This window comes from Antrostomus carolinensis, unplaced genomic scaffold (assembly GCF_000700745.2).
Source record: "Antrostomus carolinensis isolate BGI_N321 unplaced genomic scaffold, ASM70074v2 scaffold18526, whole genome shotgun sequence".
NCBI classification, from domain to species: Eukaryota; Metazoa; Chordata; class Aves; order Caprimulgiformes; family Caprimulgidae; genus Antrostomus; species Antrostomus carolinensis.
Window position 1 is genome coordinate 71,413 of NW_010321383.1, and position 27,738 is coordinate 99,150.

Consider the following 27,738-nt stretch of genomic DNA (forward strand, 5'->3'; position numbering starts at 1 on the left):
TTAGAGGCCTTATCAGCTATATATTGCATTTATATTGTGGCACTATGATTTCACTGTTTAAATTCATTTGATCTCAGGGCTAGTTATAGGAGCTGCCTGCTGCTTGGCCCAGCTCAGAGACATCCTAATGGAGGCAGTCTCAAAACTTCCAGAGGAGAAAACAAAGATCTACCAAGCCCTCTTGCAGCACCTGAGAACTCTAGCTGGAGAACAGATTAGGAGTGTGGCGGTATGTATTCAGCAGTGATAGTAAATAAGCCAACACTGCAGACCTATATGTTTGAATGTCACAGAATCACAGAATGGTAGAGGTTGGAAGGGACCTCTGGAGATCATCTAGACCAACCCCCCTGCCAATGCAGGATCACCTAGAGCAGGTTGCACAGGACCACTTACCACTACATTGAGAAAAGCTAGGTGAGGCTAGGATCATGCCTTGTATGCTAAATAGTTAATACCATCACAAAAGTTGTATGAAACAACTGGGCATCCTACGCTAGTTAGCAGGGGCAAATATGCAGAGTACTGTAACCAGAGAAATTCCTGGCATCCCTGCTCACTGGCTGAGCAGAGAACTGAAAGAGGCTGAACAAAGAAGAAAAATGGTGTTCTCTGGTAAGGTACTGCACACCTTCCAGCTAATCATACTTCTGGTCGACTATCAATGCATAACTGTTTGCCCATCATGTATTAGGCATCTCTGATTTTGTCCCTGATTTTCCTTTAAAATTTCCTTACCTCAATACTTTATGTTTCTTCCTTAATTATGGGAATACCCATCTCTTAGGAGGGCAGGGGGCGGAAAAGTAAACCTGGTCTCTCAACAGAGACAGAGCTTTTGAAGGGAACAATAAATCACTTTAAAAAGTAAAAAATGTAGAATTTAATTTAAGATTGAACGAAACAAATATAAGTTCTTCCAAGAGGCCTTTTAAGTGAATAAAATGAGGTTATGGTGCAGATCTTTGTTACGTGTAAGAAGGGCAAGCCTAAAAATAACCTTGTTGTTTGTTAAAGTCTTTAGGAGGACACATTGTAAGCAGGGGATCGACCTGGGACTTGAACCCAATCTTATCAGTTGGCAAATCTGTCCTCAACTTGGCATCAGAAGGTAAGCTTTGGACTCCCTGCCAAATATCTTTGCTGGAGGTGCAGAGCGCTGCAACAGAGAATATGCCTATAGGTAATACTTTTCAAATGAAACACTACTGTGCATCTTCTACATTAATTAGAATGGTACATGTTGCTGAATGGAGGACAATATTATCCTGGTATTTGCCTGTCATTTTACCTGGCAAAAAGTGCCTACCAGTAGAAAACACTGTCCTTCTGATTCACAAGGCAAAATGAAACATCTATCTCATGAAAGCAAGGTGGGCAGGAGTGACGGGACAGAAGGTCTCCTGTCTACACTGCCTTTGGCTATATTGCTCCATTTATCAGACAGGTTAGCTTTATCTTGTAATTCCACCACTGTTTGCTTTTATTGCTCGTGTCTCTCATTTTAAGAAAAACTTCTGTTCATTCTCTAAGGCCAAGCACCTAGAAACTCCTCTTGAAGTCACTGGTACTTTTGTGTATATTTGTGTGTGTATACATGTGCATCATGTTTAAATAATACTTCCAGTAATCAAGCCCAAGCAAGTCCCACCCTTGTCACATAGAATCTGTGCATACCTTGGAAAATCCTGGCAACAATTTCTACTGTCTTTGAACTAAAGATGTGCAGGGCTGATTCTCCATGTCATCACAGTGCTTGATAATTTCTTAAAAGCTTATTGTGCTTTAACGATTTAATGGTCTAAGAGCTTTTGAGCAGAAACAGAATAGCCATATTTAAACCTAAATAATTGATTTTCTGCATATTATTAGCATTTGTAAGACACCCATTTTCTAGGAAGTATAAAATACTTGGTATTTTATGTGTCATGGAGGACTATAACACTCATATAAGGAATATATTGCGCTTAATGTGTCATAAAAATTGGCCTTTCCACTCAGAGGATTTTGCAGTCTAAGGCTAGATCCTGAATGGAACTGACTGTACTAAGGCCATATTGGCCTTAATATATTATTTTGCACAGATTGAATGAAATTTTAATCTGCAATGCAGAAACATTTCTTTCTTGCTCCACATTCATGCGGAGCAAGAATAACAGACTACAGTTTTCTCCAACAGATAGTAAACGGCAGATTCTTTTAGATGATCAGTTTCTTGCTGGCTGTGAGCATGCAGACATGAAGCCCGAGGAGGTCATTGTTTCTGTTTTCATCCCATACTCTGTGAAGGTAAGACCCCAATGTTTCAGAGGTTTCATTCGGGTACCAGCTTAGTTATTAGGAATATTTCCATTATCTTCAGCAGGCATTGAAACATGCAGGTTACTACTGCTTTAGAAATAGCTAAGAAAGCTCTGACATCTCTCCATCACCTCTCCCACTTCTTCCAGCTGGCCATCATCTTCTACTTCTTTAGGCCTCTTACTGTTTTTTCCCCCACTTTTAAATGTGCACTTGTGCCCCTTCCAAAAATTCGGGCTGCCTGAATATTCCAGGAAAAATGCAATATTGTCACACAGTCTTCAGCAATAAAGATCACTTCTGGCCTCTTCTCACTAAATAATTAGCGATTTACACTGAACTGTCCCGAGCTGTCATTGCACTCACAAAATAAGGTCCTAACTACTGTGACCGAAGGTGGCTTTAGGGGGTTAGGGGCTGAGGAAATGGTGTCACTGTTACTGTGTTCTTACATATCCCTCTAGTGGATGTGAGGAAAAGTACGGGGCAAGTAGAGGAAGACCCAACTACAAGCTAGTATGTTGTGATTGAAGTCAATGAGAGAGTGACCACATGAATCTCTGCCAACCTTGACATCAGATGGTCAGTTCCCAGACTAGCTGCCCACAGCAGTACAGCACACTAAACATACGTGGCCTCATGCTGGAGGAGTGCTTCTGCCCATGAGAGGCTGGCTGGCCATGGCAGTTTTCCCACGAAAAAACAACACAATTCCCCATGAGCTCAAAGCCTGCAAAAGCATAATCTGTGTCGGCAGCAGCAGCAACAGTGCTTCTGCTGCTCAGAAACTTTGAGCCTTAGTGATGATTTGAGAGGCAAACAGCCTGGATGAGAAAATTAAGGAGGAATGGCTTAGTTCCCTCCACAAAGTAAAAGAAAAAAGAAATCCCAACCTGCTTTGTCCCATGACAGGTTGTGCCACAGTACTAAAGCTCTCACAGAGGGTATTTCACAGTCTTGCCTTTCAGAGAGAGGCAGTTGCAGAACAGCATAGGTGGAGACAACAAAATGAATAAAACACAATAGCACTGCTGGCAGACTCAAAAGGTCACTTCAAAGAGCAGGAAAATGATCTGTCAGCCATCACATGAATAACGTGAGATTAAGCAGCCTCACCACAGGAAATTAACCATTTTTGGGGGAGACTGCTTCTGCCACTCACTTTCATGCTGAATCACCCTTTTTATTAATTCTTCTGACACAAGAAGGTGGCACATGCACACTTTTTTTGCAAGACTTGTCAGCAGAAATTGTAGATGGAAACCTGGCTGTCAGTTCTCCCTCTTGTTGCCGTCAGCTGCTGGCTTTTGGTTTGGGTCACAAAATCAGATTCCTTAGCACAGTAGGGCCTCTATGTCCTGGAGAAGAAACCAATATTTTCCTTAAAAATGTTGCTCTCTTTGGACAATGGTAACACCCAAAACACAAGGAATAATAGATTTGTTTTCTTTCAATTAATTTCTGCCATTGATGGTATTTTTCATTCCTTTTTTCCCCGTTAGGATGAATTTATTTCAGCCTTCAGACAGGCTGAAAGTCAGAAAAATGCTTTGTCCATAGTGAATTCTGGAATGCGAGTCCTCTTCAGTCCAGGCACAAACATCATTGTAGAACTGAGTATTTTATATGGAGGCATTGGCTCAACCACACTCAGTGCAAGAAAGTCCTGCGAGAAGCTCATAGGAAGGTACTGGATATGTTAATGTATTTAAGCCAAATGCAGGAGTCATGGTGTGATGCACAGGGCGTGCTTGATTCTGCCAGTGGAGATCCCATCATCAGCCTCTCACAATCTGTATTTGACCTGTCCTCCTCAAGAAATGAATAGGTTATTTCTTGATATAACTTATACTGATTCACTTATTACTTCCCACATACTTTACAACAGCTTTAGCTGCCTGTTATTTATAAAAAAGTGTGTGTTCATGTTAGTCTGTTTTTCTACCAGGCAATGGAATAATCAGATGCTTAATGAAGCTTGCAGACTGGTGCTGGAGGAAATTTTTCTCCCTCCATCCGCTCTGGGTGGAAAAGTAGAATACAGAAGAACTCTGCTTGTCAGCTTCCTATTCAGATTTTTCCTGGAAGTATTAAATGGTTTACATCAGATGGTAAGGACTGAACAAGAATTGTCTACCCACATCAGCATACAGGCTGCAGAAAAACTCTGCTTTTTTAAAGATTTGGGGATGTGAGAGAAAAGGGCAAAGGTGCTAGGCTTTACTTCAAAATATGTGAAAGGAAAAGCTTTGTTTTAGAAATAAGGATCTGACAACGCTGCTCTGACATCACTTTCCTTTCAGTATCCCTTCAGGTATGCTGAGATCTCCCAGGAGAAGGTGAGTGCTTTGGGAACTCTACAAAGCAGTGTTCCCCAGGGTGTTCAGATCTATCAGGTGAGTTGTGTTTGTAGCTGGGACTGCCATAGACATTCTATTTTAATGAATATTTTTTCCTTCTAACTTTTCATTCCTAAGCCTCCACTGATTGTAATGTGAAGCTCCTGAACCTGTGGACCCCGTGACAAATCTTTTGTTGTTTTATAAATTTCGTGGTCTCTCAGGGTGCAGATGCACTCCTTGCCCTCAAGTTATTGTGCAACATCAGGCTGTCCTGACACAGGTGAAACAGAGGCAGAGCTTTCAGCTATGCAAGAACTCAGCAGAATTTAGTTACACTGTCCAGTGGGCCTCATCACAAATAAATGGAATAACCTACTGAAACATCTCTGTGATTGTTCAAGCCTTAAAGATTTATTTGCAAAGCTACAGTGGAGAGGTAGTTGGCATGTGAAAAAGTTTGTCCAGTAGAAGATTTCAGTTTAAAAAACATTCAGATTTCATCAAGAATTTTTACTCATATTTTTGTTTTATTGCAAAATTGAAAAACTTTTAAAATCAAACTTATGCTACTTATCAGTTTTCCACCAAAACCTTCAACATCAGATAAGAATTTTTGCTCTCCTTTAAGAGACTGAGAATATATATTTTACAGAGAACTCTTTACTCAGTAAAAGCCCAAACAAAACATAAATATTGGAAAATTTTCACTGTCCCTGGTAATAGTCTGTTTCAAACCACTGTGAATTATCAGCAATTCAACAACAGAGAGCACCAAAGCTGTATTTGCATTAAGTATGTCTGAAATGCTTTCAGTTCCAGGCCATCTTTGAAGTAATAGAGGGGGTTGCTGATGGGAATTTAATGAGCAAAAAACTTGATGAAATGATTTTCTAGTCTAGTCAACACTGAGCAGAATATTAATTTACCTTTCTCTTAAGAAGATGGGCAAGAAGGAATTAAGAGTGATCCCTGAATATATTCCTGATTTCAGATATGTTTTCTCTGAAGTAAACAATGTGAAATATGATTGTTTGAAGCACTGGTGATGCTGAAGTCTGTAAAAGCATGACTTGCACAAGGAAGTTATCAGAAGCAGTATGGACTCAGCAGATAGTCTAGCTATCAGTCCAGAAGAATTTAGCTCCCATTTGTGTGTTATGGTTCCATGGTGTCATTTTATCCCTTTTACCTCTCTCTTTCTTGATTTTTTTTTCCTATTTATTTAGTGAAATCTTTCTGCAGAATAGACTACCATTTACTAGAGATGTGCATGGTATCTCATGTGTACATTTCTCAGACCTCTGTCAGGGCACCTTGCTGCCAATATAGCAGGAATCCTAAAAAGTGAATTAGCCCTTTATGGTGTGTCCCAGGAATATTTTCATAAAATCTAGGTGGTTTCCACATGGATTTTCTGATCACAAAATATCTCAGAAAGTGTTTTTAAGTAAAGCTTTCCTTAATTACTGTTCTACCTTGAGGATAACGTGCCTGTTCTGCAGGATGTTGACCCAGGACAGTTGCCAGAAGATCCTGTGGGCCGTCCCATTGTGCACGAGTCTGGTATTAAGCATGCCACTGGTGAAGCAGTTTACATTGATGACATCCGTCCAGTGGATGGAGAACTTTCACTGGCTGTGGTCACCAGTATTAAAGCCCATGCAAAGATTATGTAAGTAAAAAAAAATTCTATGCCCATAAGTATATCAATGAGTATTTTCTATTCTTTTTTTTCTGATTTGGCCATATTATGAGGTATGCATTACAAATAAGGTAAGAATTTCTTTACTGTGTGCTTTAAGTCTTGTCAGATAAGAAGAGTCTATATACTAATGCATTCACCACTTTTAGTACAAAAAATGTAGAAATAAAATATATTCTCAGATTTTGTATGTATTAGAACTAGAATTTCAAGAGCTGTTCTGTGCCATGCACATACAGATGCTCATGCCTTATCTTTATTTTTTCTCGATATGCTAATCAACACTTTTCCACTTCTCTTTGTAGAGATCTGTGGTAGGAAAACCAAGCAGATTATGTTTCTGTCCTGACGTTCACTGAATTACCTGTACTAGAGATATTTGTACCATGTGCTGTACTTATTTATGTGCATGCTCTGCTTTCCAGATCAATTGATGCATCAGAAGCCCTTCAGGTGCCAGGAGTGATTGATATAGTGACAGCAAGAGATGTTCCAGGGGAAAATGGCAAGGATGAAGAAGCATATGCAGAAGATAAGGTATTTCTTGCTTCTGGAGGAGTGTCTGGACCTTTTGCTTCAGTTATTTACAAAAAAGGAGAGTTTGCAAGTACCATCTTATTGCAATGAAATGAAAATAAGTGCAAGAGCTATCAATGCAGTGCCAGGTAGGCTAGGCTGAATGGAATTACTGTTCCCCAGTGAGAGAAAAAGGAAAAGCTCCCTTAAATAACCTGGGATTTAAATGAATCAGCCATGATTCCTTAAGAGCTGATAAATGGGTGATTGTCATGGATTCTGAGACAGGATGAAATAGCCATGACATTTGTGATTTTCAAATGAGACAAATAAAATGAGAATTGCCCAATTGGAACCAATATGAAATTCTTTGCCAGATTATACACTATAATATGGCAATGGGAGACAACCCTGTTTCTTTTTTTGAGCATCAACAGAGCTAAGAAATGTATAGGATCCGTGCAGCCAGCATGACCATACAGAATGTCCCAGCCTTCAGGCTGTATCCTTCACAAGTGATACTGTTGCATAGTATCTGCAATGGGGCAAGAATAATTCCTAACATGTAACATGTTGCTCTCTATTTGTTCTTGTCTTAGTTTCCTTCCTTTCTGAGCACAGACAAGGAAAGCAGTCTCTGCCAGATGGGATTTTACTTGGCACAGTATCTGGCCAGCTCAGCATGACTACTGATGTCAGCAGCATTACTAATGCCAGAAATATTGCAGCAGATGAAAGATGCTAATAGACATCTCATCTAATGGAAATAAATCTGCACTAGGATAGTATTCTTGGAGAAACAGGATATAAAAGTGGCATTTGAGCAGAATCTGTTTCCACAATGCACTCTCTGTACAGGCACTTAACTGTTCCTGTGTTTTTTCCTTGGGTAATACATTGGTGTGTTGCAGGTGATTTGTGTTGGTCAGATAATCTGTGCTGTGGTTGCAGAGTCACTGACTCAGGCAAAGTGCGGGGCTGAGAAGGTGAAGATAGTGTATGAAGATCTGGAGCCAATTCTGACCATTGAGGTAACAATCTGTCTCCTCTTCCTTGTCTGATAGAGCTCTTAAGTCACCTCCCTCACTATTTACCTCCCTGTGCAGAGCTCTGCCAGGCTTTGGATTTTTTTGTTGGTGTTTGTTTTGGGGTTTTTTTGGCATGAGAGATGACTTTATTGGTTCTGAAGATGAAGTGTAAAAAGTTTATAGATGGCCTCCAAAGTTTTATCTTTAGAAACACACAAAAAAATCTTATTAGATGCCTATTCATACAGTATGTTGGAGACTGAAATTGCTAAAGAATATTGAGGAAGTCTTAAGTGAGCAATTCCATGCCTCCAGGAACCGAACTCCCAGCAGGAGTAAGTCAGTATAGAATTAAATTTGAGAGCTTATGTTTGCAGAAGTTCTGGCATCACACATCCTGCATCCATGTTCTGAAAATTTTCAAGTTTGGAAGATTTTCAGTAGTAAGCAATCTGATTCTGGAATATTTTCCACAGCTCTTGAGTGCCATTAACAGACATTTAGTATTTCTGATCTGTAGGAAGAAGAGAATGATATGAACTACATAAAATGAAAAAAAAAAAAACCCAAAACAAAACAGAAGCTCTCTTTGATGGTGGAATGGGAATGACTATCCTGCTCTTTCTAATACTTAGCTACATCCATCTGTCCATCTGAAAAAGGATTATATGGATGATGAAAGATTGTACTATATAAAAATTACAATTAACATGTTGTTTGGATTTTTTATTTGCTGCAGGATGCAATAGAACATAATTCATACATTACTGAAGAAAGGAAGATAGAAAAAGGAGATATTGAGAAAGGATTCAAGTCTGCTGATGAAATCATAGAAGGTAGTTCATACATGCATCTGGCAAGAGAGGGGAATTATGCTAGTTCAGAATCTATTTCCACCTGGTAGATGAATTTAAATTTCTATTCTCTTCCCAAAAAACCCTTACTCTGATGTTGATTTTTTTCTCCTTCACTAGGAACGCAGATGAAATGGTCACATTTAAATGAAACTTAGCTAACACTAACATGCTATGCTAGCTCATGTTGACTAAACTCTACCATTTCCTTGTCTTAGAACTCAACTAACCAAAATGAAATTCCCTAATCCTAGGACAAACATTACAGCTAAATAAGGCTTTGTTTCTGGGTGTTACCTAACTTAACTTATCCCATTTGAAGTTGACTGCTTAATTGAGGACTAATCCCACAAACAAGGGGATCAGAGTAAACTGATTTGGAATAAAATTCCTACAGTCACCAAATTCACTGTCTTCAAATAGTAAACATGATCCAGTAGTCCCAGAGCATACTCTGTGCATAAGTATCGGAACTGTGTTAAAGAAATACCAATGAAGAATATTCCACAAGCTCCTATTATACTTAGTTCTAGAGTTTAATCATCCTTTTAGGTAGAATGCTTGTTTGTTTGTTTGTTTGTTTGTTTTAAATACCTGATGTTCCTCTTTGCAGCAGCCTTCCATGGATTTCAAGATTGATATCTTCCTTCATTTTTTTGTACTGGGGCCTCTCAATTCTGTCAGTCTCTCTATGGAGGTTCACAACCTCTGATGATTTTTTTTTTCTGCTTTTCTTTGGACTTTTTCCAACTGTTCCCCATCAAATGTTATGTAACCCTCTAGTGGCTTCAGTTCTGATTCCTACTACTTCTGCATGAATGTGTGTTTCAAGAACAACTGCTAGGGAAATATTGTCAGACCCAAGTTAAGGTTACACAGAGAATTTACAGACTTAGCTTTTATGCTATGCTGTGCTGACAGATTTCTCCCTCTGTAAGGGAAATGCTACAAAAATAAATTTTGGGGTAGAAATGTGTATAAAAAGTGTAACATGAGAAGGGCACAGTAATGGAAAGGGGATAAGAAAGGAAGAAGTAAACTGTATTTTCCCTCACAGAATGATTCAGAAGAAGACATTATAATCCTGTCATAGCAGAAAAGACGTAACCTCCTAAAGAAGAAAAGACATGAGATATTAAATTGATACTGATCTCATCCTTGGGGGGCCAGGGAGGTGGAAAGCTATACAAGGATTAAGTGATTTAATAATTTCCTCTCAATAAACACAGTTCCCAGAAGGTGTTAACCTGAGATACAAAGAAATAAAAAGCAAATGAAACTGTTTTTCTTGTGTGACAAAACTCCTTTACCCTGCCATATGTATACATACACACATCTATATATAGGCAAATATAAATTTCCTGGCAGTTCATTTGAAACCCAGCTTAGATTTTCCTGTAATTATATACATAACAGGTGAATTGCACGTGGGAGGACAGGAACATTTTTACCTGGAAACAAATGGTGTGCTTGTTATTCCAAGAGCAGAAGATAAAGAAATGGATGTGTATGTGTCAACTCAGCATGCAACAGGTGTACAGGTAAAACAAAGTATAAATGATACCTGTTTCTTACCTTCCTAAATAACCTTAAAGCTGAACTACATGGCCAGGAGTTGCTTTCAGTCTTCTCTGCTTCTCTTGAAACTCCCTAATGGTGTCCCCAATTCCGATTAATTGATTTGAATCTTTTTATGAAAATAAGAGGCCTGACTACTAATGAAGAAGCTGAATTTAACAGTAGGTCTTGTGCTATTTGTATGATCCAATGCAGTGCAGACACAATCCTCAGTACAATCTTAGACAATCACTTTTTTGCAGCAATGAGTGTCTTCAGCTTTAGAAAGTGTGTTCAGACACACTGCATTGCTCATATGAGTAGTTAAATTGGTGATGATGGGGTCATAATCATATTTAAATAATGATAAATTAATATGTAAATAATAACATACTAGTCATATGAAACTATGTGAAAAAACGGTTAACAAGTCCTAGCTAACGTCAGAATTGGATTGTAGGCCTGTAGAAAAAAAACAGTTTCAAATAATATATGTTAATTTCTACATGTTTAGGATTAGCTTTTGCAGTTCATCACTGGCTTGCATCAGATAATCAAACTAGTTTATGGAGCATTTTTTACATTTCCACTATTCTTTAAAGACTAGATTGTGCTTTCATCAGTGTCTTGTTTGAAATCTTTTTCTTTGTTTGTTTCTATAGCAACTCTAGTTTTCTGCCCAGGATTCTTAAGCCTGTTAGCTTCTAATGTATAATTAGTCACAGAAAATAGGCATTTTTAAATATACTTTGGTAGGTAAGAATTCTCAGTAAAATCCTGGATGTTTACTTTTGCAGGAATTAGTGGCTTCAGCTTTAAACCTCCAGTCCAATAAAATTATGTGCCATGTGAAACGTGTTGGTGGAGCATTTGGTGGGAAGATTACTAAACCTTCACTCTTTGCTGTAATTGCAGCAGTGGCAGCCCACAAGTAAGTTTATTTAACTCATCAAATGACTGATTTAACTAAAAAAAATTTAAAGATTACAAGACTGAATAAAAAAGGAACTTCAGTCTTGAACCCTACTTGGGTGGTTATCTTGACAATGTCATATTTCTTACCTTTTTGGCAGTAGATCTTGGATAGAGACTTGAAAATTCTCTGGGCTTTTGGCAGTGGAATTCATTTACTATCTGAGAGCCCAAACAGAGGCCCCATGAAGCTTCTGTCAGAGCTGATCTGTACAAATCCCAACCATTCAGTTCTTTCCCAGGCACGGTGGTTTGAGTTTCACTCGAGATCTTCAATGAAAGTTTTTTATCCTAATATATAGGTGTGATCACATCAGGCCTTTGTGCCACAGCTCTTTTACTCTGGCTTCTTTGCCATGTCCTGTGCATGCTTCATGGAACTTGCATCTCCCTTTTGAGAAGCTAAAGGGAAACCACTGAAAAGCTCATTTCCTCTACTTTGTTTCTGTAGCCAAAAAAAATTTAAAAAATAAAAAAATCTGCTGAATCAGCCTAAACTCAGGCATGTAGGTTAATAAGAATGATCTGATTTATTGCCACCACTAGGAGTTTGGCCACATACTTGTAAAGTGCAATTCACATTAACAGGCTGTAATAAAAGTGTATTTTTTCCTGTTCATTTTAGGACTGGGCATCCAGTCCGTTTTGTCCTTGAAAGGAATATGGATATGTTAATCACTGGTGGACGGCACCCTTTCTTTGGAAAATATAAAGTGAGTGAGAGAAGATATTTTGCTCAATTACTGGGTAACAGTTTCTTCTGGGGCAAACCAACATCATTTAAAGAGTTAAATCCAGCTGGAGGCCAGTCACAAGTGGTGTTCCCCAGGGTTCGGTGTTGGGGCCAGTTCTGTTTAACATCATCATCTGAGCTTGGAGGAGAGTAGGTATTAAAAAGGAGACATGCTTTACGTTTAGTTTTGGTGCAGAAACTGTTTATCAAAGTATTGTATTGTAAAAATTATGGCTAGGGTATTTTTCTTTGGGGGGGAAGTGTGGTGTTTGATTTTTTTTTACAGTTTTTCATGAGCCTATGAACCACAAGAAGTATTTATATTGAATGAGACGTATGCTTTATGTATAATTTTGGAGCCAACAATTCTTAATCAAGAGTTATTAAGGCTATTTTTGTAATTGCAAGGGTTGGGATTCTCAAAGGACCTGATGAGGAGTGTTACTTCTTATGAAGTACTGTATAGGTCCCAAGCTTTGTCGGGTGGTATTGAAAAAGGCATATGGCTCATGGTTCGTTTCACTGGAGATCCCTCTTAACCAGGGATCTCTGAAATTATGGCTACTGCTAGGAAAGGTGAAAATAGATGTCAAGATTTTGTTTTCTTGCTGAATTATCTATGAATCCTAAAGCTACTGATAGTGGCAAAAGCTTTTGTTGCCTTTAGTTTCAGCTATTGGTTATCTGTGTGTCTTATGATGGGTGCTAGAAGTAGGACTAGATTTGGAGGAAAGAAACAATGGGGAGTTTCTTTTCCTGCTCTCCAGTCTTATATGGAGCTAAATATTTAGGTGTGGATTTAAAGCAGAAGAAACAATTAATCATTCATATAAATTCTGGTGCTACTATTCATTAATTAGATCTTGAAGCTAGGATAAAAATTATAAATTATGACTAAGGTTATGCTTTTGGAGAAAAAAGCAAGGAGGAATTATCTTTCTCATTGAATTTTCAGTAAGTCCTCATAGACTTATGTTCGTGTTTTGTTTTGATGTAGTTACAACTTCCCATTTTTTCCTAAAGTTTGGATAATGATTACAACTTTGAAGGAGAAGGAATGTTGATCTTGGTCTCTCAAATCGTAAATCTAACCCCAACCCTAACCTTTCCTTTACTTAAATCCAGTAACTGCAAAAACTGTATTAGTTTTTTACCTACATTAAGCAAAAAACATTCTCCCCATCAGTCCCATCTCTTATCCTACCCATGCAGCTACACAGAATTTAGCCAGCAATAATATTCATTAACTCTTATTTTCTTATCCTTAATCCTGATGGAGCTGCATCAGTTAACATCATTTAACAAGTTGGTCTCCGGTTATTCTACAGTTTTCTATGATTGTTCCCCTTTAAATATTATTATATAAAGTATTAAAAATATAAAACCATATATTACCTTTTTTTAAAAAAGTTGAAGAGGAAGGAACTAGAACTAGAACTAAATCAGATATTTCTGAGTATGTAACATGCAAAAATTATGCACCATTGGTTCGTGTTGTTGTTGATGTGATGAAATCATCAGGATGAAAGATGATTACAAAAAGAATACTTCAGAAAGTAAGATAAGCATAATCATAGCTTATTCAGTGATCTTGTCATCCTCTTTCTGGTCTCTGTTCATACAGAAAACAGTGGTGAACAAGCTTTTCAGATTCTGTGAGTATAGTCAATGTTTACATGGGAGAATAGCTTTGTGGGCAGCTGAGGTATTCTGATGATTTGTGGGTTTTATATGTATTTTGCTCTTGGTTTGCATATTCAGATCCAAACTGATACCATCCTATAGACAGAAATCCACGCAGATAATTTTTTCAATTCAGTGGAAACAATCCCATTGTTTTCTGTAGTCTGAACCTCAGGCAGTATTTGTTAACTGGTTAGCTTATTCATAAAAAGAGGTTTGAAATACATGACAGAAAAGACCACTAATGCATCGGTTGCTATATTACAGGTTGGATTCATGAACGATGGTAGAATCATAGCTGCAGATTTTCAGTGTTATATAAATGGTGGCTGTACAAAAGATGAATCTGAGTTGGTAAGTCCTTCTTCACTTATACCACTGACACTGACTGAACTGGTCACAAAAAGAAATAACAGCTTTTTGTCACATTTTATTATTATGAAGAGTCTACTCTTGTCAAGTACAATTCTCCTCTACCTGAAGTAAAAATGCATCTGTGGCCCAGATGTTGATTACAGAATATCATTAAAGAGGTACAATATTTCCTGTCAGGTAATGTTGAACATAAAAAATTCAGATTTAAAAGTTCAGTGAAGACAGAGAGACAAGAAGTCTTAGAAGGTAGCCTATTATATAATAGTTATTCTTTCACTTCCCCAAAAATGAAGGTCTGATTTTTCCCTCAGTAATGCTTCTTTATGCTATTGTAATTCCTATGAGTTAAATGTAGTTTCTCGAATTTAAATTTAGATTTTACTTACATGTGAAAAACAGAACAGGCCTCCTAAGTATAGTTCTACTCCTTAAAACAATTAAATCTCATTGGTCTCTTGAGTGTCTTTCACAGGTTTCACTGTCTTTTTAAAATAAATCAAATCATTTAAACAACTATAATCTCTTATTACAGGTGATTGAGTATATTCTGTTGAAAGTGGACAATGCATATAGTATCCCCAACCTCCGAGTCAGGGGCCATGCCTGCAAGACTAATTTGCCTTCTAATACTGCTTTCCGAGGATTTGGGTTTCCCCAAGCAGGTCTGTTTGTGGAGACCTGCATTGTGGCTGTGGCAACTCAAACTGGCCTACCACACGAGAAGGTAAAAGAACTAAGATTGCCAAGTAAACCATGAGATAACAGAGAATTCTAGGACCTAGACTGTTGGAAGCTCTTTGTGCTTAAGCCAGTTCTTGTAGAAACAGATCTACCAACTTTATTTTGGCTGAAAGGTACTTTATTCAGCACCTATGCTTCCATGGAATAATACTTGATACAGTACAGATAAGTGGAGAAAACTGGCCTAGGATCTGTTGCAAAATGTTTGATGACTGCCATTAGTATGACCAGCTTGAGTCAAAACAGTATAACCTCTTGCACTGTGTGACCAGTTTTAGATCATTCCAAGTACGTTCAGATGTCATCTGCATTTCAGCTTCTCAGAACTGGACTTTCCATCTTTTATATCCATCCACCCATCCACCTAGCAACAGTTTAGTTAGCTGGCACCTGTCAGTTACCAGGTTGACACTTCCAGCTTCTTCCTTGCCTTCAGAAAGCTTCGCAATAGTTTTAACTATTGCCATTTCCTCTCCAATCTTCAACTGCTTAGACAGTGTAAGCTTTTACTCTGTTGTAGGTACCAACCTCTCGTATATCCAAACTATGGTTTATAAATAATTTTACTTTCCTAGGATGCCAGCCATCATGTCTTTTCCCTTTTCTTTGAATCTTTTCCTTCTCAATGTATTTGTTGCCCTTTACCACATTTCAGGAAGGCTTTCAGACACATCCACCTGCTATCTCCAAGCCCAAGCTTTGCTCTGCTTTTGACTGATTTCCTCATGTCAACTTAGTGCCTTGCCCAGAGCTGCTCTGTTCTCTCCCCACTTTCAAAAGTCTTTCAAAAGATTTACCAGGTATCCATTCTACTTTTCTTTCAACACTATTGAGCTTCTTACCTGGCTCTATGTTCTGTGTTTTTTGTCTAGTCTAATTTACAATTTGAGTTCACCAGCCTTCTTTGCACTTAGTCTTTGTGAACAATCCCACTGACACCACTTAAGTCCACAGGTATTTGACATGAGCAAAAAGAGAAAGAGATATGACATTATGATAAGTATTAATTATATCGTTATATGACATGTCATTCTATTTTATATAATATGTCAATATATTATAAGGCGATGTTTATTTTCAGCACTGTGTGCTTGCTGTTTAGGTTAGGGAAATAAACATGTACAAAGGAGTTAACCTAACATCCTTCAAAGAAGAGTTTGATGCAGAGAACCTCTGGAAATGTTGGGAAGAATGTTTGGACAAGTCTGACTACTACAGCCGAAAAGCAATGGTGGAAGAATTTAACATGAAAAATTATTGGAAAAAGAAAGGGATTGCCATCATTCCCATGAAGTTTTCTGTTGGATTTAATGCAACTTATTTTCATCAGGTAATCTGTTTGAAACAGTGCTTTTACAATCTAAAAGATCTCTACTTTTCTCTCCAAAAATAGAGGAAGTATGATGTCTACAGGCAGAAAGGAAAGAGAAAGAGAACATGCTGGACTAGTATAAAATATCATCCACCGAGATATACTGTCTTTCAAAAAGAACATCACTCTATCTGGCTGATCTCTTTATAAATGCTTACTCAGTATGAGATGGGGCTTTGAGCAACCTAATCTAGTGAAAGATGTCCCTGGCTGTGGTAGGAGGGGGCTGAACTAGATGACTTTCCCTTGGGTTGAAGGTCCCTTCCAACTCAAACCATTCTATGATTATTCACTTCACAGAAACATGAATTTCTGATTTCCAACATGCTATCGTTATCCAGCAAAAAGCTAAATAATTCACTGTAACAATGTGGAAATTGGAACCTTCCATAATCTGGTCTATAGTGTGAAAAGTTATCACTTCTATAGTTCAGATAGTCCCATTTATATGATAGGTTAAGCTCTGCTACTGGAATTTTTTATTCCTCAAGATAGTGGTATTTCTGGGGATTTTTTTTTTTTAATTCATGCCTTGAATTAAAAATTCTTTCAAATGAGTTTCAGGTTAAATGAACAAACGTTGTTATTTCTTTATGAGGGTATAATGGATGAAAAGGTAAATTGACATGGTTCATAGGTCAGTTGTTCATTCCACCATGTCCTGATTGTTTCTGCAGGTTTGTAGATTAAGATCTCAGAAAGACACTAATATATTTCATCCAACAACATTCTCATAGTAAAGGAACATCTAGGGATCACAATTCATCTGATACAAAAGGTCAAAAAAGACATAAATAATAGTTACATTTCACCAAAACCTTCACAATAAAGCTCAGGCATTGCACTGAATTTCCAAAAATGTAGATCTACATCTTAGAGAACAGATTTATTGTTTAATCTTGTCTTTGTCAGCTAAGACTCTAACTGACATCAGCAAAACGTTACCTGATAGCAAATGTCACAAGTTGGCACCAAAGAGATCACATGACCATTATTTCTCAATGTAGAATTAATAACAAACAAGAAGATGTCCCGGAGGCACTGTATTTCACAACACTTCTCAGGATCTACTGTTTGCTCTCTGAATGTTGGTAGCTGATTGCATGCTACAGTAAAATGTCTCTTTACAGAATTTCTAGTTCTCTTTCATATTGACTTGTTCCTTCATAGGCATGGATGGCTTCTATGGGATTGATTTCTTTCATCAACATTCCTTGGGAAGTTATTTGTTCCTGATTTTACCATGAATTAAAGTTCATTACTTACATTTCCACCAGCTTCAGAAAAACAAGAGTAAAACTCCGCTGTTGTTTGTTCTGAAAGTTCTGTAGGTGTTCATAGTAGGAGATACCTTGCCAACTGTCCAAAATGCCTTCCAGGTTCAAATTCTGCTCTGTCCTCCTCTTAATGTGGGTGAGGAGAGAATAGTATCCGGGGCTATACATACATTATAACTAGAGCCACCATGTTCTTAATTCACCCAATTTCATGATGCAAAAAATCTACTTTTCTGTTATTTGAACTAATTACTGTGATCCCTGCAGAGCTCCTATGAATAACTACTAGCTCATTTAGAGTCTATGCTGTCTTAGAGCAGTGAAATTTGTTATTGTCAGACTGCTGGAGAATTTCCACTCCCTGTTAATAGTACACTGATTCTTGTGAATTAAATCCATCTATTCTTATGCACCTTTGTTCAGTGTGGTAAGAAAATTAGTTTCTGTGGCTTTTCTTTAGGCTGGAGCTCTTGTCCACATCTATATAGATGGGTCTGTGCTGGTCACTCATGGCGGGATTGAACTGGGACAAGGAATTCACACTAAGATGTTACAGGTGAGTGAGTTAGCATCTGAGGGTAAACAAAATACAAGATGACTGACTCAAAAGGATGAATGTCACTAAGAGAGAATGTCACAATAGGCAAATTCTATAGACATAAGAAAGTTAAGTTTAATATTGGATTTTTGCTTCTGAGTTATTGATGAAGACAAAACTTAGAAAAAAACATAAGCTATAATCAAAGTGAGCTTTCAAGACCTGGAAAGGAGGTGAATATCTTTGTGGTAACATCACTGTTACCAGGATAGATAATACACAGAGAGCACATGCAAAAATGATCCAATGGTTTTTTGCAGAGGGAGTTAAAGTGCTGAAAACTTAACTCTAGTGTATCCAACACCAATAATAACATCGGTTATTTTTTATGCATTTCTGGTATAAATAGTGCATGCCAAATAGGTAATTTTGGAGCTAAAATGAGGCTGCTCCTTCAAAATGAGCTGAACAAACCTCTGAATATTAGAACACTGAAAAACAATAAAGTGGGAACACAAACTAACCAAGGCATTTCAAATAAGATAAAAAACCAAATATACAGATAAGATTTGAAACTCCATGAGGAAGAATGATTCACTGTTTTTAAAATTTGATTAAGTTTCCATATGTAACCAAAACCAGATTAGAGAGAGCAATTAATCAGTTAGAGGCAAAACATGTAGTATTGCATTGTATTGTTTTAGCTTATCTTTTATTACCTGAATTTATAAAATATTTGTTTTACAGAATAATTGTTAAGGAAGACTTCTGCATTTGTCCTAGTCATAGTATTACTGTTGAATTAGGTAATTTCTCTATCTGTATATATACAGAGAGATGAATGGCATGATGAATTCCTGACTTGACATTGCATCTTCAAGGGGGACTGGATATCTTTTTGTTTACTTTTATTACAGATTGCCAGTCGTGAACTGAAGATACCATTGTCATATATACACTTCTGTGAAACAAGCACAACAACTGTACCTAATGGAAAATACACAGCAGGATCAGTTGGAACGGAAATCAATGCAAGAGCAGTCCAGGTTAGACTTATTACAATTTTTTTTCACATAATCAGTGGTTCTGTTGAATAATTAATGTCCTCCTGAGGATTTATAACTTCGTTTTGGTTTTGAGCTGCTTGCAGTTCTTTTATCCCAAAATCTTTCCTGCTGGTTTATTTTACTTGCATAGTTTAAAGCAAGGCAAATTACAGAACACTGTTAAAAAGGGTCACTTTTTTCTGTTTTACTGTGTCAGATTTACAAATGTGGAGATTTTTTAGATTGCTGATATAGAAATTTATAGATCTTTGCTTTATTCTGTATTTAAACACAATTTAAAGGAAAATTTAGCATAAGGTATATTTCAAGTACTTTTTTAAATAATCAGACTGAAACACCCTTATCTACTTAAATGCTTTAGGACCAATTCTGCTTTCATTTATTTTGTAAAAAATTATTCAAGCCAGTGGTTTTCTATCTAGTAAATCAAAACATGAGGAGAGTCAGGTCCTTTATCTTCTTTTTGTTGATGGTTTCAGTGATAGCCTGTTATATGAACACTTCAGTTATATTAGAGCAGATGCCACTCTTCACAAAGTGCTGCTTTCCAGCTGGCAGTTAGCAGGGTAAAGAAATTGAAAGTAAATAAACAGAGTTACGGCCCCTAGAATGAATTTAACAAACTAACTTCACTAAGAAAGAGCTTGTATTGCTTTGAAAACAGCAGATACATCTGGGTTTGTGGGTTGGTCAATGGTTGCCCAACCTTCTTCCTCCCCAGGATGCTTGCCAAATCCTTTGGAAGCGTCTGGACCCAATACGAAGAGATAATCCTAATGGCAAATGGGAAGATTGGGTAAGTATCTCTCTCTTGTTTCTTACGATTAAATTATGATAAACCGTAAGTGTAGTGTGAAAGCTGCCATTGTTTTGGAGGGAGGAAGGGCCTCCCTGCATGAAGTAAACTAGAGGAGACAAAGAAAACAGTGTAAAAGCAAGTGGTGCAACACCATGTCCTGGTAAATCTGGCCAACATTAGAGAATTTGCAATGTGTCCCTTTCTAAAGGTATGTCCAGGGCACAAGATTATATAAAGTTTTACTTAGGGCTCTTTCTTCTTTAAAATAGGTTGGGGTTTTTTTTAAGTTTCACTTTTTCTTTAAATATGAGGAATTTTTAATTTTCTCTCTTTAACAATAAGTATACCTTTTGCAGATCAGTGAAGCTCACAAGCAAAGCATCAATCTTTCAGCTACTGGCTATTTCAAGTAAGGAAAGCCTTTTTTAATTTCTTGTCATCAGTGTCAATAAGTTGCAGGAATGATAAAAACTGTCCCCATTCAACCTTCTCAAGGCCATATCAGATGCAGCACACAAACCATTAAGAAGTTGCTTGGACCAGAGACTGCAGTGTTTAACAAGAGGAATTATCCTTTTCAACCCATATTGATTTCAGAAGTGCTTTATATCCTTGGTCAGCTAGTTTGATAGTTGATGCACAGAGTCTTCTCCAAGGTCAACTACAGTAGGACACATGGGGCCCACAATTTTGTTCTAGGGCCATCATGGCTTGCAACCCTCCAATCCCCCCAAATCATTCCACAAAACATATATTTATCAGTGGTGCTACACCCCTGACTACAGAGATCCTATGAAAATAGTTAGCTTAGAGAATTTATGATATATCACATTATGTGATTCCTGTAGTGGTCTCAACAGTGAGTACAAAGATAGGATATGGGGGATATCTTGATCAAATTAATCTAATCTGAGGGATGTTCTTACTTCCTCCAGAGGTTATGTTACAAACATGAACTGGGACACACAGAAAGGCCATGCGTTTCCATATTTTCTCTTTGGAGTTGCATGTTCTGAAGTAGAAATTGACTGTTTGACAGGACACCACAAGGTAATGTCAAAAAATACAGTGAACTTGAAGTAGAGTTGGGTGAATTTCCCACCATCATGACATTCATACGACATATTATTTCTTTGGCTTATTTTGACTAAGAATAGAGATATAGTCTGTTGGATGTACTCAACAAAATGCCAGCAGAATAATAAATGGCTATACTACCCTTTAAAATAGTAGCATTTGTTGATCCTGTTCTTGTGATAGAAGTCTAATGTTAACCAGAAGAATGAGAAACACTATGAGAACAGCAGAAAATAAAGATGATCTAATGTTTCTACCATGCATGCTGGCTTTGAAATTCAATTAGACCTTCTGAACATCTCCCTACAGGTTAGTTCTTCAACAAAAAGACCATATCATTAGTTACAGTCCCCTTTTTAACAGATTGACAATTAAAACAGGTGAAGCCACAGTCACATAACATGACCTGTTGCAAAGGGGATTTAGTGCAGGGGCAGCTCTCACAGCATTGTATGGTAACATCCAATGACTTCTGGCTACTGGGGAACCACATTTGGCTGCAGTGACTGACAGATGTCTAGTAGACCATGTGGAGCTAGACTCCAAAATCACTGAAGTCTGTGAACCTCCTCAAACTACACCAGGCTAGGATTTAGGAGGAGAAGGCACTGGACCTTGTATAGGAACAGCCTAGTAAACATTCTTCCCTGTCCCCTCTTCTACATAAGGAATTTCTGTTCAGGTGACTGTGCTTCCACATTCACAGCAAAGCACAGAAAGTAGCTAAACATCACTTCGAGCAATTCAGTTTCTACAGGAGAGCAAGCAACAAAGCCGTTCTTGAATTAATGATCATCCTGTTACTCATGGGATGTGCACATCACGTTCCAAGTTTCAGACAACCACAAAAAATGCACTATCTAGATGAACTCTCCATCAACACAGCCTGTCTCAAGTAGCTTTCATGTTTCAGAATAAATTTATAATAATTGTGATGACACATCTTTCATAGGTGAGACTATATATTGTTTAGGGTCCCTTTGTTGTTGTGTATTTTAAGTATAACTTTGTAACACCTTTTATTTGTTTAACAGAACATCAGAACAGACATTGTCATGGATGCCTGTTTTAGCATAAATCCAGCTATAGATATAGGACAGGTATGAACTTCCATAGTTTTGCTTTCTGTTAGATGTTAGTGAACATTCCTCTTTCTGCCTAAACAATTGCTGCTACTGGTCAATTTAATAGCCACCAAAGCCCACAAGACACTACCCATTAACACTAAAGGATTGATGGATGTACTAGTAGTTATTTGCAGCTATAAATAATACTAGGTTAAGATTTCTACTTCTTGTTCATCTTCTGAGAAGTGATGAGAAAAGCAGATCCAACAGATTTTGGAAATGTCTTACAGGATTAACATCCTGAATCTCCTTATGACTTTTTCCTGATCAATTTACTCTATCCCATAATTACTGACTGAGGGCTGAATCTTAACCAGTTGCAGAGCACTCTTGACTTCATCTGGGATGTAGCAGAAAAAGCTGAGATGAAACAGAAGACCTTTAAAGAAAGGTCTGGTATATCCATAGCTTTGTATTATGGATTCAATTACCTGTATCTACAGACAAATTGAATAGTGACAAAAGTGGTGTCACTCACTAATGGTTTGTAAGTAGGAAAGTAGTTGTGAACTCAAAGTGTAAAAAATATTTGTCATTTCTTTGTGGAGTCAAAGGAAATGTTCCTAAAATTATTATGTACATTTAAAAGCCTTTCTTATCCTATTTATCCTATTACAGGCTCATCCTCATATATTTGCCCTTTGCCTAAAAGATTATGTTCATTTTGCACATTCAAGGATTGCCAAATTTGTGAATTCATTCTTCTTAGCAGTTCAATTCTATGTTCACCTTGCACCAGTGTTTATGTCACCACTGTCATAGCCCAGGTGTCCACTCAGCAGTTGTTCCTTCCTAATTTAGGTCGGCCTGTTATGTTCTTTTCATATCCAGCCTATCATCTGTTTGTGTCTGAGATGTTTTGCTCTATAAGAAATTTCATTAGCTATCTGCAAACCTTTATAAGCAAATATCAGATTGAGCAAACTATTTATGTCACATTCTCTGGGCAAAAATCTCCTCACTGGAGTTCCTGTGAGCAATAAACCTGAAGTCAGTGGATTTGACTCAATTCTCTTTTGCAATTTTGCCAAAGCAAATCAGAGGTAACTGTACTCATTACAGTGAGTTTAGCCAGGAATAAGGAAGAGTAGAACTTGAGCCAATTAAAGTATTTGTATAAGTCAGATGAGGACAGCTTGGTCCTATTTTGGTCTATGTTGGCTAATTTCTACTTTTGGAAGGAAAGATGCCAGTTCATATGTAGTCTTAAAAAGTAAGTCTAATTATATATATGGTTTTGTCTTTTAAAATGACCGAATGAGATGTAAAAGTTTACCTTTTTTTCTTTGCTCAGATCGAAGGGGCCTTCATTCAGGGAGTCGGTCTTTATACATTAGAAGAAATCTACTATTCCCCAGAAGGAGAGCAGCTCACTCTTGGCCCAGATACATATAAGATCCCTGCCATCTGTGACATTCCTGAGCAGTTCCATGTCTATTTACTGCCAAATTCACGCAACTCAATTGCTATCTATTCTTCCAAGGTAAACACACCAAACTTACTGTTTGCACACCAGGTGATTCTACTGCAAAACTGTAAGTGACTGTAGTATACATTAGACTTCTCTTCCCCTCGCCCCTCAGTAAAAAAAATCCAGTTCCAGCCATGGAAAAAATTGTACTTAAATGGTGAAAGACATGTTCTGAGGTTTTGGACTAATTTTCTTTCTATGATTTATTGGTATTACAGTAGCACTTAGAAACACTAATCAAAATTGAAACATTTTGTATCTAGCGGTTGCACTATACATCAAAAGTAAAAAGAGTCCATCTTGAAGAGCTTAAACTGTCTAGACAGGAGAAAGAATGGAAGAAGGAAATATTATGATCCTTTTTAAAGCCAGAGAAGTAATGAGACAAGAGATTACATTACTTTCTAGAATCTCACAGGAAACCTACAGCAGGTATGGGAATAAAGCCCAGTTTTTCCATTAGCCATGGCAGACCACCATTCTTTCTGTTTTAAGGGTACATCACCTCTGAGGAGGCACCCAGTACTAGGACTGAGCACTGTTCATAGCCTCAAAATAAGAGCATTTTAAAAAAGCCTCTCAAAATAAAAGGAGAATTAAAGGGAAGTGTAGGCTTCTGGCCAGGAATTCCCACTATTCCAGCCTCGAATCTAAAGCAGGTACAACAAAGTGTTGTGGTTCAGCTCCAGTAGGCAGCTCAGCCCCACACAGGCACTTGCTCATTTGCCCCTGGTGGGATAGTGGAGAGAATCAGAAAGGTAAAATGAGAAATCTCATGGGCTGAGATAAAGGCAGTTTAATAGGTAAAGCAAAAGCCATGTGGGCAACCAAAGCAAAATAAGGAATGGAATTCAATCACTATTTCTCATTGGCAGGCAGACGTTCAGCCATCTCGAGGAAAGCAGGACTCCATCACCTGTAATGATTACTTGGGAAGACAAACATAGTAACTTCTAATGTCCCCCCCTTCCTTCTTCTTCCCCCAGCTTTTATTGCTGAGCATGACATCATATGGTATGAGATATCCCTTTGGTCATATCCCGTCTTCCCAGCTCCTTGTGCATGCCCAGCCTGCTTGCTGGCAGGGCAGTATGAGAAGCAGAAAAGGCCTTGATGCTGTGTAAGCACTGCTCAGCAATAACTAAAACATTCCTGTGTTATCAACACTGTTTTCCACACAAATCCAAACCATAGCACCATATCAGCTACTATGAAGAAAATTATCTTAGCCAAAACCAGTACACAAAGGCACAGGAATTTCCAGAAGAAAGTCAACCTCTTATTCTTATGACCTTACATGGTGTAAATGAGTAAACAAACTCTTCCACATGAACAAAATATATAGAGACAAAGGGCACATTTCTTATGAAAATTACACAGCACAAACTTTATCCATGCAAGAGGGGCTAAGGGTCAGTGGGGGTGGGCGTCCTTCTTCCTCTCTTTCATCATGTAGAATTAATTCCACTTGGATATAGAAAAGGTAGTTTATGTGAGAAGTCCTGAGTTATTTCATGGCTTTATAATGTGAGCACTGAAGTCCCAGCAGGAAGCTTTTTTGATAGTGTAGCTGTGTTGTGAATTTTTAAATGATCCCCATCAGCTAAATCCTGGTCCTTGATGATTTTCTGATTTGAAAGTTCTCAGAGATCCAAGGAAAATTGTTGAATCCAAGTATGTTGGACATGACCAAATACTGAGCTGGTATGATTCAGTGTATTTCTGTTAACTACAGCCAAGATGCGGTGATTTAACTCTCTGCTGTCAGTTTTAAAGGCCAGTCTCTCCAGCTGCCTCTCTCCCCTGCCAGGGCATGGGTGAGGCTGGATTCTTCTTGAGCAGCTCAGTGTTCTTTGCAATACGAGATGCAGTGGCTGCTGCACGGAAAGAAAGAGGACTGCCCCTGGACTTCACACTGCACAGCCCCTTGACCGTTGAGCGTATTCGCATGGCCTGTGAGGACGTCTTTACTGAGATGGTAAGGTTGTTTTCATTCCTTTCGTGAGCTAGCCAGCTCCTCAATTCTCTTTAATCTGAATGGACTGTGCACACAGACTAATCAGTGAGCCAAGTCTCGTCTCTTCAACATACCACAATTAGCAGAGCTTTGCACTTTATTTAATCAGCAGCACTTTGCTCAGCTACGTTTACAGAGTAACATGAACTGACAGTCCAGAACTGAGGAACCTGTGCTGTTTTCTCAGTGCTAATGTTTCCAATTTATGTATCTCCTTTAATCTAAAAGGCATTGAAAGTACTTTTTAGATTACAGCCAAATAGACTTTGTTTTTAGTGTCAATTTATTTGCATGTCTATTAGGACCTATGACTATGTCTAGACACAAAGTAGGTGTTGCAAAGTTGTCCTCTGCTTCTGGTCTAGATTGATTCCGCTTTGAACCGTGTGCCCCAGTTTCCTTCTTCTGTGCAACCCAGCAAGATGGAAATATGGGCTGATATGCATCCAGGTCTTGTCATAACCCTAAGTTAGAACACAGGCTGGGTGCACAAGAGCACTCCCAAATAGAACATTTTAGATTCATATTTCCATGCAAGCATCACCACTGACAGTGGCATCCACAGAATCTGAGTGCAAATTCAAGATATGCACTGTAAAGACCTAAACTCTCTAGGTCCCAGTTACTTCATAGAAGCTCATTTTCCGTGTTGTTATCTGAGAAGTATTCCTAGAGCTGCCTGAGTGAACACCTCCTTGATTTTTATAAAAAAGCAGAGACTAGCAAAGATTCTTCCCATTTTACAATCCATTTCCAGCTGGTTTTATGAGACCCCTCCATCTTGGCCTTCAAGTCATGCTCTCTCTTCTTCATTTTCTGGAATGAGGAGACATTCGGCAGACACTGAAACGATGGGGCATAGGAAGGACAATGGATTTTTTAGATACCCCAATCTTCTTCCTTTTTTTTTTTTTTCCTTTTGACAAACTTGCAAAGTGCCCATTTGCTGCCTATCTCATGCACTGTAATTACTTTGTAGATTTGATGTGTAGGTTTCAGAATGGTACAGCTCCCAAAAGTGCAACACAATGCCAGCTTTGGCTGGTTTTGACATACCGCTGCCTTCTAATATCTTCCCGCTCACACAGTTGGAACAGGTACCCACAACTGGTAGACTGTGCCCTTTTATTGAAATTTCCCCCATGATCACTGAAGTTATTTGGATAATGATCTGTGTGCTTTGCCTCTGCTTTCTTCAAAATGATAATGGCAAGAAAATATACCCTCACCCTTGCAGTTCTCTGTGTCTTTCCAGATCAGTGCCTTCAATGTGCTCTTCTTATATCTTGCACTTCCCTCACTAGAAAGGGTTGTCAGGATGGAGCAGTAGCCTGCTGGAGAGAACTATGAGGCAGGAGCCAACTTCCCCCACCCTGTCTGTCCTAGCCAACAATGATCACGCAAGAGCTTCTTCAGAAAGGAGGGCAAGATGGGAATGATTTTATTGTTTTCTGACTTAACAGCTTTAGCCACTTCAACAGTTTTCCACTGCACTCATCCTTTTGGCACTGTAAAAGTAGATATATCTGGAGTTGCTTAATACATTGTCACTTGCCCAAAATTTCTGTTTATTTATAAGTTGAAGAGAAAAAGGAAAAAAAGGAATAAAAAAAATGAAAGGAGGAAAGCATAGGAGCAATTATCAAACGGAAAATCAGCAAGAGTTTAGAAACCATTCTCCCCTCAATCCATATCCAGTGAGAAAGCAAACTAAACAAAAACTTTGGGAGCCTAGAAAATAGGAAGCACCAGACCAAACTCTGACAAGGTCCATTAATTAAAGCTTCCAACTTAAAAAGCCCCACAGACGTGAGTTTGATCAACTGTGTTGCACCCTAAACTGACAATTTCTCTATGAAAATGGACAGACGCTGGGTCAGGCAAACCTGCAGGCCCCTATCTCTTCCAATGGCATCCAGCTAGAGACCCCCTGACCTCAACCTGCCTGGAGGTTGGGGCTGTGAATTCCACATCCATCCACTTCTGTTTCCTTCTGTGCAGGATATCCAGCAGTCAAGTCTTTCAAAGTGACAGAATTTCTCATATTAGTAGAAGTCATAACCCAGATCAAGAACCTAAGAACCTTTGTGGGCTAGGTGTTGTGCAAACACTTGGTAACAACTTAGAATTTAAATAAAGGTGAAGTTGTTATCCAGTCATCAGGAGATGACGTTCTAGCTCCAGGAATG

At 38.2% G+C, this 27,738-nt stretch overlaps 1 protein-coding gene across 1 annotated transcript in view; it reads left to right on the forward strand.

The window, feature by feature from the left end:
- LOC104526463 (aldehyde oxidase 2) overlaps positions 1-27,738 on the forward strand; it is a 40,899-nt gene that overhangs the window by 12,768 nt on the left and 393 nt on the right. Inside the window, exons 11-34 of the mRNA XM_029085436.1 lie at positions 78-229; positions 1,018-1,111; positions 2,180-2,289; positions 3,804-3,988; positions 4,250-4,412; positions 4,605-4,697; positions 6,146-6,315; positions 6,771-6,882; positions 7,773-7,892; positions 8,629-8,725; positions 10,160-10,284; positions 11,098-11,231; positions 11,898-11,985; positions 13,956-14,042; positions 14,596-14,787; positions 15,907-16,134; positions 17,914-18,009; positions 18,909-19,037; positions 19,780-19,854; positions 20,214-20,266; positions 20,793-20,907; positions 21,969-22,034; positions 23,356-23,544; positions 25,343-25,510. Coding sequence (XP_028941269.1) covers positions 78-229; positions 1,018-1,111; positions 2,180-2,289; positions 3,804-3,988; positions 4,250-4,412; positions 4,605-4,697; positions 6,146-6,315; positions 6,771-6,882; positions 7,773-7,892; positions 8,629-8,725; positions 10,160-10,284; positions 11,098-11,231; positions 11,898-11,985; positions 13,956-14,042; positions 14,596-14,787; positions 15,907-16,134; positions 17,914-18,009; positions 18,909-19,037; positions 19,780-19,854; positions 20,214-20,266; positions 20,793-20,907; positions 21,969-22,034; positions 23,356-23,544; positions 25,343-25,510 — 3,041 coding nt within the window. The remainder of the gene's footprint in view (positions 1-77; positions 230-1,017; positions 1,112-2,179; positions 2,290-3,803; positions 3,989-4,249; positions 4,413-4,604; positions 4,698-6,145; positions 6,316-6,770; positions 6,883-7,772; positions 7,893-8,628; positions 8,726-10,159; positions 10,285-11,097; positions 11,232-11,897; positions 11,986-13,955; positions 14,043-14,595; positions 14,788-15,906; positions 16,135-17,913; positions 18,010-18,908; positions 19,038-19,779; positions 19,855-20,213; positions 20,267-20,792; positions 20,908-21,968; positions 22,035-23,355; positions 23,545-25,342; positions 25,511-27,738) is intronic.